This window comes from Salvelinus sp. IW2-2015, linkage group LG2, assembly GCF_002910315.2.
Source record: "Salvelinus sp. IW2-2015 linkage group LG2, ASM291031v2, whole genome shotgun sequence".
Classification (NCBI taxonomy): Eukaryota; Metazoa; Chordata; class Actinopteri; order Salmoniformes; family Salmonidae; genus Salvelinus; species Salvelinus sp. IW2-2015.
Window position 1 is genome coordinate 37195193 of NC_036839.1, and position 13632 is coordinate 37208824.

Below are 13632 nucleotides of genomic sequence, written 5' to 3' on the forward strand. Positions count from 1 at the left end.
ATTTCCATTTGTTTTGTCTTGTTCCATACACACCTGGGTTTCATTCCCTAATCACACTGCATGTATTTAGTCCTCTGTTCCCCTCTATATCTTTGTGTGAAATTGTATTTATGTTATGTGGGTATTGTTACGCGCCATACTTTTTGTCTATGTTCCGTGTTTGGGCACATTTATGTACTTTGTGCTTTCGTTGAACCGGAATAAAAAGAGTGCCTGTTCACTACACTCTGCTCTCCTGCACGTGACTTCGCCTCCAGWACAAACCCTTAACAGGTGTGCCATCTTCACAACCTCCACAATAGATTAGTCCACTCAGACAGGTGTGAATCAGACAGGTGTCTTGTGTTCCATAATTAAAATATATATTTGCCACTACTCGACTGAAAAAAATCTTGGTTGACCAAACAATCGACCAGTTGACTAAATGGGGTCAGCCCTAAGGTAGGCTATAACAAAACAAGCACCTTGTGAGCGCAAACCAGACTCCCTGAATTCCACAGGGTGTTGGGTCAGACACATTAATAGCATCTATTGAAAAATGCTTGTTTCTTCACTGCTGCTATAAGAAATTAAAGGGCAACATACAGTGCCTTCGGAAAGTATTCAGATCCCTTGACTTTTTCCACATGTTACGTTCCAGCCTTATTCTAAAATGGATTAAAAAAAATAAAACTGCAATCTACACACAATACCCCATAATGACTAAGCGAAAACAGGTTTTTAGAAATATTTGCTAATTTATTCTAAATAAAAACATATACCTTATTGACATAAGTATTCAGACCCTTTGCTATGAGACTTGAAATTGAGCTCAGGTGCATCCTGTATCCATTGATCATCCTTGAGATGTTTCTACAACTTGATTGGAATCCACATGTGGTAAATTCAATTGATTGGACATGATTTGGAAAGGCACACACCTGTCTATATAAGGTCCCACAATTGACAGTGCATGTCAGAGCAAAAACCAAGCCATTAGGTCGAAGGAATTGTCCGTAGAGCTCCGAGACAGGATTGTGTCGAGGCACAGATCTGGGGAAGGGTACCAACATTTCTGCAGCATTGAAGGTCCCCAAGAACACAGTGGCCTCCATCATTCTTAAATGGAAGAAGTTTGGAACCACCAAGACTCTTCCTAGAGCTGTCCGCCTTAGCAATCGGGGGAGAAGGGCCTTGGTCAGGGAGGTGACCAAGAACCAGATGGTCACTCTGACAGAGCTCCAGAGTTCCTCTGTGGAGATGGGAGAACCTTCCAGAAGGACATCTATCTCTGTGGCACTCCACCAATCAAGCCTTTATCGTAGAGTGGCCAGACTGAAGCCATTCCTCAGTAAAAGGCACATGACAGCCCGCTTGGAGTTTTCCAAAAGGCACCTAAAGACTCTCAGACCATGAGAAACAAGAGTCTCTGGTCTGATGAAACCAAGATTGAGCTCTTTGGCCTGAATTCCAAGCGTCACGYCTTGAGGAATCCTGGCACCATCCTTACGGTGAAACATGGTGGTGGCAGCATCATGCTGTGGGGATGTTTTTCAGCATCAGGGACTGGGAGACTAGTCAAGATCAAGGCAAAGATGAACGGAGAAAAGTACAGAGATCCTTGATGGAAAACCTGCTCCAGAGCTCTCAGGACCTCCGACTGGGGGCGAAGGTTCACCTTCCAACAGGACAATGATCCTAAGCACACAGCCAAGACAGCACAGAAGTGGCTTCAGGACAAGTCTCTGAATGTCCTTGAGTGGCCCAGGCAGAGCCCGGTCTTAAAGAGGATCTGCAGAGAAGAATGGGAGAATCCCCAAATACAGGTGTACTAAGCTTGTAGCGTCATACCCAAGAAGACTCAATCTGTAATTGTTGCCAAAGGTGCTTCAACCAAGTACTGAGTAAAGGGTCGGAATACTTATGTAAATGTAATATCTGTTAACTTAAAAAAAATAAAAATAATGTTTAATCAATATTAGAAAAAGGTTGTAACCTAACAAAATGTGGAAAAAGTCAAGGGGTCTGAACTTTCCTGAAGGCACTGTATGTGTCCATCTATAACACATGTATTGCATACAAAATGGAAACGATGAATATGGGGAGAAAAGATATAGCACATACGTCCAAGTTTGTGTGGTAATTTATCATTAACTGCTACACTACAGGCTGCAGAAATAACAAGGGCCTAGTTTTTTTAATGAGTATCATCAATCTAGGGAATGGATCGTTGTGTTTTCCTTTTCACAGGCCATTTACCAGCAGAATGGCAGCAGGCTTCTGTTTTGTTAGTTTGCGGCATCCTTCTTTTCCGACGTGCGCCAGACGGCCAGCTACAATGAAACTTCCTCCCATTGTATCACGGAACAAAAAGAGTGGGGAAAAACAATGACCCCAGAATGTTTTGCGTTCAACTTTGTTGGAAAGAGTGAAGGCGAGCGGGGGAGTAATGTGTATTTTGACCGCTGGTTTAGATTTTGAGTGCACTTCAACTGCAAATAACGTTTTAAAACATTTATTTACAGTAATTTGACTCCCTCTGCACTCCTCCTTCACTGCAGGTGCCTTCTGATGACTCGGTGGGTCTGCTGGCAGAGCCCCAGGTAGCCATGTTCTGTGGGAAATTCAACATGCATGTCAATGTTCAGAGTGGCAAGTGGGAGTCGGATCCCTTCGGCACCAAGAGCTGCATCGGAACCAAGGAGGGCATCCTGCAGTACTGCCAGGAGGTAGGAGGAGAGGGGGGGATGAGAGGGAGGGATAGGTGGAAGAGGCATCAGATGAGGGTGGATTAGGTGGGAAAGGGTGGATTAGGTGAGAGAGGGAGGGTTAGGTGAGAGAGGGAGGGTTGGGTGAAAGGGAGGGTTGGAAGGGAGGCAAAGAGGTGGAGGGACATGGGAGGGAGGGGTAGGTGGGCGGAGGGAGAGGTCGGTTAGAGGGAGAGGTGGGAGGGAAGGAGAGGTGGGAGGGGGAGGGAAGGAGATGGGGAGGGAAGGAAGGAAAGGGGTAGATGGGAGAGGTGGGAGGGATGGAGATGTGGGAGAGGGGTAGGTGAGAGACAGAGGGAGAGGTGGGAGTGAGGGAGAGGTGGGAGGCGAGGGTGGGAGGTGAGGGAGGGAGGGGCGTTGAGGAGGGGGAGAGAGAGGTGGGAGGGAGGGAGAGTTGGGAGAGAGAAAAACGTGAGTGGTAGGAGAGAGGGGGGAAAGGAGTGGGATGATGGAGGGGTGGGAACAGAATGAGATTAGGGAGAGAAAAAGGAACAAGGGAAGCGATAGGAAAGGGGGAGGTCTGAGGTAAATGTCTGGAATATTAAACCCATAGAAAACAACTGTGAGAAGTACATTCATTAAAGCCTGCTCTTTCCCCCAGGTGTACCCTGAGCTCCAGATCACTAACGTGGTGGAGGCCAACCAGCCAGTCAGCATTCAGAGCTGGTGCAAGAAGGGACGCAAGAAGGGACGCAAGGAGTGTAGCAGTCACACACACATCGTGGTGCCCTACCGCTGCCTGGGTAAGTTGTATGTGTGTATAGGATAGCATAAAGTTTAATGTCCTTGAGGGGAAAACTGGCTTAGACCAACAGTAACGCTGTATACAAAATAGTAATTACTGTTCATTACAAACAACATAATACATACAGTGTCTTCGGAAAGTATTCAGACCCCTTGACCTTTTCCACATTTTGTTACGTTACAGCCTTAGTCTAAAATGGATTAAATAAATACAAATCCTCATGAATCGACACATAATACCCCACAATGACAAAGCGAAAACAGGTTGTTTGAATTTTTTTGCAAATGTATTAAAAAAACAGGTACCTTATTTACATAAGTATTCAGACCGTTTGCTATGAGACTCCAAATAAAGCTAATGTGCATCCTGTTTCCATTGATCATCCTTGAGATGTTTCTACAACTTGATTGGAGTCCACCTGTGGTAAATTCAATTGATAGGACATGATTAGGAAATGCACACACCTGTTTATATTAGGTCCGACAGTTGACAGTGCATGTCAGAGCAAAAACCAAGCCAAAGAAATTGTCCGTAGAGCTCTGAGACAGGATTGTGTCAAGGCACAGATCTGGGGAAGGGTACCATTGCTGCAGAATGCTGTGGTAGCCATGCTGGTTAAGTGTGCCTTGAATTCTAAATAAATCACAGACCGTGTCACCAGCAAAGCACCATCACACTTCCTCCTCCATGCTTCACGGTAGGAACCACACATGCGGAGATCATCTGTTCACCTTTGCGTCTCACAAAGACACTGCGGTTGGAACCAAAAATCTAATGTCCATGGCTCGTGTTTCTTGGCCCAATCAAGTCACTTCTTCTTATTGGTGTCCTTTAGTAGTGGTTTCTTTCCATCAATTCGACCATGAAGGTCTGATGCACGCAGTCTCCTCTGAACAGTTGATGTTGAGATGTGTCTGTTACTTGAACTCTATGAAGCATTTATTTGGGATGCAATTTCTGAGCCTGGTAACTCTAATGAACTTATCCTCTGCAGCAGAGGTAACTCTGGGTCTTCCTTTCCTGTGGCGGTCCTCATGAGAGCCAGTTTCATCATAGCGCTTGATGGTTTTTGCGACTGTACTTGAAGAAACTTTCAAAGTTCTTGACATTTTCCACATTGACTGACCTTCATGTCTTAAAGTAATGATGGACGGTCGTTTCTCTTTGCTTATTTGAGCTGTTCTTGCCATAATATGGACTTGGTCTTTTACCAAATAGGGCTATCTTCTGTATACCCACCCTACCTTGTCACAACACAACTGATTGGCTCAAAAGCATTAAGAAGGAAAGAAATTTCACAAATTAACTTTTAACAAGGCACTCCTGTTGATTTGAAATGCATTCCAGGTGACTACCTCATGAAGCTGGTTGAGAGAATGCCAAGTGTGCAAAGCTGTCATCATTAAATAGATTTTGATATATTTAACACTTCTTTGGTTATGATGATTTCATAGTTTTTATGTTTTCACTATTATTCTACAATGTAGGAAATAGTAAAAAACAAAGAAAAGCCCTTGAATGAGTAGGTGTCCAAACTTTTGACTGGTTCTGTAGGTGTGCCATGCTTGTAGCGTCATACCCAAGAAGACTCAAGGCCGTAATCGCTGCCGACGGTGCTTCAACAACGTGCTGAGTAAAGGGTCTGAATACTTATGTAAATGTGACATTTCAGTTTTAAAAAATCATATTTGCACAAAAAAAATCTAAAAATCTGTTTTTGCATTGTCATTATGGTGTATTTTGTGTAGATTGATGAGGGGGGAAAACTATTTAATCAATTTTAGAATAAGGCTGTAAAGTAACAAAATGTGGAAAAGTCTAGGGGTCTGAATACTTTCCGAATGCACTTTACATTGCACGTTACCTCTGTCATACACATTGTACGCTTCTCATGTAACCACATACATTATACATATTGCACAATTTCCTTGTGTGTGTGAGAATCATTAATCTGTGTTTTGCAGTTGGGGAGTTTGTGAGTGATGCCCTGCTGGTTCCTGATAAGTGCAAGTTCCTGCACCAGGAGAGAATGGACATGTGTGAGAGCCACCTGCACTGGCACACCGTGGCTAAAGAGGTCAGGACACTTTCATGGCTTATCACACAGTTCTGTTCAGGTCTCTGCTCTCTGGTCTCTCCTCTATCTATCTAGTACTCTCTCTCCTCTCTATCTGTCTACTGAACAAAAATATGAACAATTTATAAGGTTTTACTGAGTTTGAGTTCATCGAAGGAAGTCAGTCAATTGAAATTAATCCATTAGGCCCAAATGTATGGATTTCACATTATTGGGCCTGGGGGGGCCTGGGATGGCATAGGCCCACCCACTTGGGAGCCAGGCCCAGCCAATCAGAATTAGTTCTTCCCCACAAAAGGGCTTTATTACAGCCAGAATTACTCCTCAGCACCACCCCCTCCTCAGACGGTCCTGCAGGTGAAGAAACTGGAATTGGAGGTCCTGGGCTGGCGTGGTTACACGTTCTCTGACAACAGCTCTGTTGGACATTCCTGCAGTCAGCATGCCAATTGCACGCTCCCTCAAAACTTGAGACATCTGTGGCATTGTGTTGTGTGACAAAACTGCACATTGTCGTTGCCTTTTATTGTCCCCAGCGCAAGGTGCACCTGTGAAATGATCAGGCTATTTAATCAGCTTATTGATATGCCACACCTGTCAGGTGGATGGATTATCTTGTCAAAGTAGAAATGCTCACTAACAGCGATGTAAACACATTTGTGCAGAATGTTTTGTGTATGGAACATTTCTGGGATCTTTTATTTCAGGTCATGAAACATGGGACCAACACTTTACATGTTGTATTTATATTTTGGTTCAGTCAAATGTTATATTCTCTCTTAACATTACACACAAAAGAATAAGGACATTACAAATGTCATTATGTGTATATATACGGTGTTGTAATGATGTGAAAGTACAAAAGGGAAAATAAATTAACATAAATATGGGTTGTATTTACAATGGTGTTTGTTCTTCACTAGTTGCCCTTTTTCTTGTGGCAACAGGTCACAAATCTTGCTGCTGTGATGGCCCACTAGTGTTACACCCAACAGATATAGGAATTTATCAAAATTGGATTTGTTTTCAAATACTTTGAGGATCTGTGTAATCTGAGGGAAATATGTCTCTATGGTCATACATTTGGCAGGAGGTTAGGAAGTGCAGCTCAGTTTCCACCTACTTTTGTGGGCAGTGTGCACATAGCCTGTCACTTGAGAGGCAGGTCTGCCTATGGCAGCCTTTCAATAGTAAGGCTATGTTCACTGAGTCTGTACATAGTCAAAGCTTTCCTTCATTTTGGGTCAGTCACAGTGGTCAGGTATTCTGCCAGTATTCACACCTCTCTATCTAGTATTCTCTATCTATCTAGTGTTCTCTTTCCTCTATCTAGTATTCTCACCTCTCTATCTAGTGTTCTCTCTCCTCTATCTATCTAGTGTTCTCTCTCCTCTATCTATCTAGTGTTCTCTCTCCTCTATCTATCTAGTGTTCTCTCTCCGCTATCTAGCTAGTTTCTCTCTCTGTCTATCTAGCTAGGGTTCTCTCTCTGTCTATCTAGCTAGTGTTCTCTCGGTCTGTCTATCTAGCTAGTGTTCTCTCTCCTGTCTAATCTAGCTAGTGTTCTCTCCTCTGCATCTAGCTAGTGTTCTCTCTCTGTCTATCTAGCTAGTGTTCTCTCTCTGTCTATCTAGCTAGTGTTCTCTCTCTGTCTATCTAGCTAGTGTTCTCTCTTTTCTATCTAGCTAGTGTTCTCTCTCGTCTATCTAGTTTTCTCTCCTCTATTCAGGTCAAGGGGCTTAATTGTCATGGGAAACATATGTTAACATTGCCAAAGCAAGTGAAGTAGATAATATACAGAAGTGAAATAAACAATAAAAATTACACTCACAGAAGTTCCAAAAGAATAAAGACATTACAAATGTCATATTATGTATATATACAGTGTTGTAACGAAGTACAAAAGGGAAAATATATAAGCATAAATATGGGTTGTATTTAAAATGGTGTTTGTTCTTCACTGGTTGACCTTTTCTYGTGTCTACAGGTCACAAATATTGCTGCTGTGATTGCACACTGTGATATTTCACCCAGTAGATATGGGAGTTTATCAAAATCGGGTTTGTTTTCGAATTCTTGGTGGATCTGTGTAATCTGAGGGAAATATGTGTCTCTAATATGGTCATACATTTGGCAGGAGGTAATGAAGTGCAGCTCAGTTTCCACCTCATTTTGTGGGCAGTGTGCACATAGCCTGTCTTCTCTTGAGAGCCAGGTCTGCCTACGGCGACCTTTCTCAATAGCAAGGCTATGCTCACAGAGTCTGTACATAGTCAAAGCTTTCTTTGAGTTTGGGTCAGTCACAGTGGTCAGGTATTCTGCCACTGTGTACTCTCTGTTTAGGGCCAAATAGCATTCTAGTTTGCKCTGTTTTTTTAAAGTCTTTCCAATGTGTCAAGGAATTATCCTTTTGTTTTCTCATGATTTGGTTGGGTCTAATTGTGTTTCTGACCTGGGGCTCTGTGGTGTGTGTGTTTGTGAACAGAGCCCCAAGTCCAACTCTTCTCCAGGTTCATCTCTCTGTAGGTGATGACTTTGTTATGGAAGGTTTGGGAATCGCTTCCTTTTTAGGTGGTTGTAGAATTTAACGGCTCTGTTCTGGATTTGGATAATTAGTGGGTATCGGCCTAATTCTGCTCTTCATGCATTATTTGGTGTTCTACGTTGTACACGGAGGATATCTTTGCAGAATTCTGCATGCAGAGTCTCAATTTGTTGTTTGTCCCATTTTATGAATTCTTGGTGAGCGGACCCCAGACCTCACAACCATAAAGGGCAATGGGTTCTATAACTTATTCAAGTATTTTTAGCCAGATCCTAATTGGTATGTCGAATTTTATGTTCCTTTTAATGGCATAGAATGCCCTTCTTGCCTTGTCTCTCAGATCATTCACAGCTTTGTGGAAGTTACCTGTGGCGCTGATGTTTAGGCCAAGGTATTGTTAAGAGAATTCAGTTCTCATGTTCTTTAACCAATTAAATTAAATTACTCAGTCTGCTATATCAGGATTTGTAGGATACTGATAGAAATAAAAACAGACAGAGGCCCAGTCTACAATAGTCAAATGTTTATTTACGGAACGTTCTGCCTATCATTTCCTGTACATTGGTCTATATACCTCACATTTCGTCATAAATGTCCCTCCTTCTCTCAGATACAATGGCAACATAGTTCACAAGTCTTCTCCTTCTCATACATTGCCTGCCACCTGTTATACAATCTACTACAAGCCCAAGGTTTCTCCCCTCCCTGGGTGGGGAGACTTCCTTCCTGTTATCAGTTCCACAGAGGTCACAAGTTGTCTGCCACAGTTCCTTGCCTGCTAACAGTCCCTCTTTCTTATGGACAAACATTCTTCATCAGACAGGATATCATTCTGTTAGTTATAATTCTACATTAAATGTATAAATCCTTTAGTCATTATTCATAAAATTCCCATAACGGGTATGTATAGTTTTTTGTGTGCTCTGGGGCAACGGTGTCTAGATGAAATTTGTATTTGTGGTCCTGGTGACTGGACCTTTTTTGAACACCATTATTTTGGTTTTACTGAGATTTACTGTCAGGGCCCTGGTCTGGCAGAATCTGTGCAGAAGATCTAGGTGGTGCTGTAGGCCCTCATTGGTTGGTGACAGAAGCACCAGATTATCAGCAAACAGTAGACATTTGACTTCAGATTCTAGTAGGGTGAGGCCGGGTGCTGCAGACTGTTCTAGTGCCCTCGCCAATTCGTTGATATATATGTTGAAGAGGGTGGGGCTTAAGCTGCATCCCTGTCTCCCCCCCACAGCCCTGTGGGATGAAATGTGTGTGCTTTTTGCCTATTTTAACCGCACACTTGTTGTGTGTGTACATAGATTTTATAATGTCGTATGTTTTTCCCCCAACACCACTTTCCATCAATTTGTATAGCAGACCCTCATGCCAAATTGAGTCGAAGGCATTTTTTAAATCAACAAAGCATGAGAAGACTTTGCCTTTGTTTTGGTTTGTTTGTTTGTCAATTAGGGTGTGCAGGGTGAATACGTGGTCTGTCATGCGATAATTTGGTAAGAAGCCAATTTGACATTTGCTCAGTACATTGTTTACCCTGAGGAATTGTACAAGTCTGCTGTTAATGATAATGCAGAGGATTTTCCAAAGGTTGCTGTTGACGCATATCCCACGGTAGTTTTTGGGGTCAAATTTGTCTCCACTTTTGTGGATTGGGGTGATCAGTCCTTGGTTCCAAATATTGGGGAAGATGCCAGAGCGAAGGATGATGTTAAAGAGTTTTAGTATAGCCAATTGGAATTTGTTGTCTATATTTGATCATTTCATTGAGGACACCATCAACACCACAGGCCTTTTKGGGTTGGAGGGTTTGTATTTTGTCCTGTAGTTCATTCAATGTAATTGGAGAATCCAGTGGGTTCTGGTAGTCTTTAATAGTTGATTCTAATATTTGAATTTGACCAAGAATATGTTTTTGCTGTTTGTTCTTTGTTATAGAGCCAAAAAGATTGGAGAAGTGGTTTACCCATACATCTCCATTTTGGATTGATAATTATTTGTGTTGTTGTTTGTTTAGTGTTTTCCAATTTTCCCAGAAGTGGTTAGAGCCTATGGATTCTTCAATTACATTGAGCTGATCTCTGACGTGCTGTTCCCTCTTTTTCCATAGTGTATTTCTGTATTGTTTAGTGATTCACCACAGTGAAGGCGTAGATTCAGGTTTTCCGGGTCTCTATGTTTTTGGTTGGACAGGTTTCTCAATTTCCTTCTTAGATTTTTGCATTCTTCATCAAACCATTTGTCATTGTGGTTGATTTTCTTCGGTTTTCTATTTGACATTTTTGGATTTAATAGGGAAGCCTATCAAATATACTGTTAAGAGTTTCTACTGCCAAGGTTATGCCTTCACTATTACAGTGGAATGTTTTATCCAGGAAGTTGTCTAAAAGGGATTGAATTTGTTGCCTAATAGTTTTTTTGGGAGGTTTCCAAACTGCATTCCTTCCATCTATAGCATTTCTTAATATTACTCACTTCCTTAGGCTTTGATGCCTCATGATTGAGTATTGCTCTGTTCAAGTAGACTGTGATTTTGCTGTGGTCTGATAGGGGTGTCAGTGGGCTGACTGTGAACGCTCTGAGAGACTCTGGGTTGAGGTCAGTGATAAAGTAGTCTACAGTACTACTGCCAAGAGATGAGCTATAGGTGTACCTACCATAGGAGTCCCCTCGAAGCCTACCATTGACTATGGACATACCCGGCGTGCGACAGAGCTGCAGGAGTTGTGACTTGTTTTTGTTGGTTATGATGTCATAGTTGTGCCTAGGGGGTTATATGGGGGAGGGAATGTTGACACCTCAGGCAGGTGTTTGTCCCCTTGTGTGCTGAGGGTGTCAGGTTCTTGTCCGGTTCTGGCATTTAGGTCGCCACAGACTAGTACATTCTCTCCCTGGAAATGATTGATTTCCCCCTCCAGGATGGAGAAGCTGTCTTCATTAAAGTATGGGGATTCTAGTGGGGGGATATAGGTAGCACACAGGAGGACATTTTTTTCTGTTGAGATCATTTCCTTTTGAATTTCTAGCCAAATGTGAAATGTTCCTGTTTTGATTAATTTAATGGAGTGAGTTAGGTCTGCTCTATATCAAATTAGCATACCCCCTGAGTCCCTTCCCTGTTTCACACCTGGTAGTTTRGTGGATGGGACTACCAGCTCTCTGTAACCAAGAGGGAAACCAGTGGGTCCGTTTCCTCTATACCAGGTTTCTTGTAGGATGACAATGTCTGTATTTCCGATTTCTTTGATGAAGTCCAGGTTTCTGCTCTTTAGGCCAAAGGCAGATGACCTCAGGCCTTGGATATTCCAGGATGAGATGGTGAAGGCTTTGTGTTCCATAAAGTGTCCAATGTTGTTGGTCGTGTGGTTTGGCCTCAGGCCAGTAAGTGTGAGCAGAGCCTGCTGAGCATCTGGTACATGCCATTGGCTAGGGCTAGTGTAATATTCAGGGTTGGGTCTGTTTGGGCGTATGTGTGACTTCCACGTTGAGGCCCTCTTTGCGGTGATGGGGTGGGAAGGAGGGGCATAGGTCTGATCTGAGGGGGCCTAAATGGGGTGTGGGAATGGTTGACTTGGGGGGGTGTTGATTGGTTGGGGTGGGGGTGTGTATGTGGCTGGTGTTGTTGTGGTCTGGATGTAGGTCTTCTCGGCATGGGTCCTCTATGTGTAGGTCCAGGGGCGGTCCCGCAGGTCTGGGATCGTGTCTCGCTGGTCTGGGCGGGGTGTCTATTGATTTGTTGCTCCTGTGTGAAGTGTTGGGGCTGCGTTTGAGAGCGATGTCCTTTAGAGTCCGGGCGAAGGTGGGCACTGCTGCCTTGTAKAGGTGGACCTGGTCATARAGGCTGTTCAAGTCCAGGGTRGAGTGGTGGGCCAGGAAAACATTTGGTTTTGAGGCACAGTCACAGGAAATACTTGCGTTTACCCGCTGTATGGTAGCAGGGTGGAAGTCTTTCGTGGTAGAAAATCAAATCAAATTTTATTTGTCACATACACATGGTTAGCAGATGTTAATGCGAGTGTAGCGAAATGCTTGTGCTTCTAGTTCCGACCATGCAGTCTAACAAGTAATCTTAACCTAACAGTTTCACAACAACTACCTTATACACACAAGTGTAAAGGAATGAATAAGAATATGTACATAAAAATATATGGATGAGCGATGGCTGAACGGCATAGGCAAGATGCAGTAGATGGTACAGAGTACAGTATATACATATGAAATGAGTAATGTAATGTAAACATTATATAAAGTGGCTAGTGATAGATTTATTACATCAATTTTTCCATTATTAAAGTGGCTGGAGCTGAGTTAGTATGTTGGCAGCAGCCCCTCAATGTTAGTGATGGCTGTTTAACAGTCTGATGGCCTTGAGATAGAAGCTGTTTTTTAGTCTCTTGGTCCCTGCTTTGATGCACCTGTACTGACCTCGCCTTCTGGATGATAGCGGGGTGAACAGGCAGTGGCTCGGGTGGTTGTTGTCCTTGATGATCTTTTTGGCCTTCCTGTGACATCGGGTGGTGTAGGTGTCCTGCTGGAGGGCAGGTAGTTTGCCCCGGTGAATGCGTTGTGCAGACACTCACAACTAAAAACCCTCCTGGAAGAGGCCCTTACGGCTTGTGGGCGGAGGCAGTTGCCGTACCAGGCGGTGATACCAAGCCCGATAGGATGCTCGCGATTGGTGCAATCTGTAAAAGTTTGAGTGTTTTTTGGTGAAGAAGCCAAATTTCTTCAGCTCCTTGAGGTTGAAGAGGCGCGCTGCTGCGCCTCTATTCACCACCGCTGATCTGTGTGGGTGGACCATTTTTCAGTTTGTTCGTGATGTGTACCGCGCGGAGGACACACTTTAACTTCCCACCTTCTCACCACTAACTGCTCGTCGATGTGGATTAGGGCTGGCTCCCATCCTGCCTGTTTCTGAAGTCCACGATCATCTATGCAGGGTTTGAGATAACCACTTGTGCATTGGGGAAAGTAGAAAGCTTTTCAATTCACTCCCTTCAGTGCTTGTGGCCACCACTTCTGCTGTGTTCTCAGGTTTGTTTGTGCCTGTGTGTAATATCTATGCTGCTAGGTGGAACCTAGTTGGTCCTCAGACAGCGAAGGTCTTAGGGCGCCGCGTGGAATGTTTGGGACCCAGCTGGTGTTTGGGAGAAAGAAAAGAAAAAAAATATATATATAATTATAATAAGTTTCCCGTCCTCCCATGAGTCCAAGGAGGGTACAATCGTGTTCTTGTGTATTCTCAGTGGGTGTGGGGGGGGGGGGGGTTTGTCAGGAGGGCTATCCAGGGGTGGCTAACAGGGGGCGTGCTTCTCTCAGAGGGGTGAGATCCCCTGGGCTTGGGGGTTCCTTAAGCTTTGTCTGCTGTTTGTGAGTTCACATATACCATCATGGGGTTCAGGGTCTGGTGTGGATCGCTGGTTGCTGAGCTGTGGTGTTCGGATCTTTGTTTCCGGGCGTGCTCTGAGCGTGGGCGCTTATGGTCCCCGTTCTTTTTTTCCTTTTTTTT

General features: G+C 43.7%; 1 protein-coding gene across 1 annotated transcript in view; it reads left to right on the forward strand.

Moving 5' to 3' along the window:
- Positions 1 to 13632, forward strand: part of LOC111979392 (amyloid-beta A4 protein-like) — a 48036-nt gene that overhangs the window by 15251 nt on the left and 19153 nt on the right. The window contains 3 exon segments of the mRNA XM_024009902.3: positions 2541 to 2708; positions 3349 to 3490; positions 5457 to 5569. Coding sequence (XP_023865670.1) covers positions 2541 to 2708; positions 3349 to 3490; positions 5457 to 5569 — 423 coding nt within the window.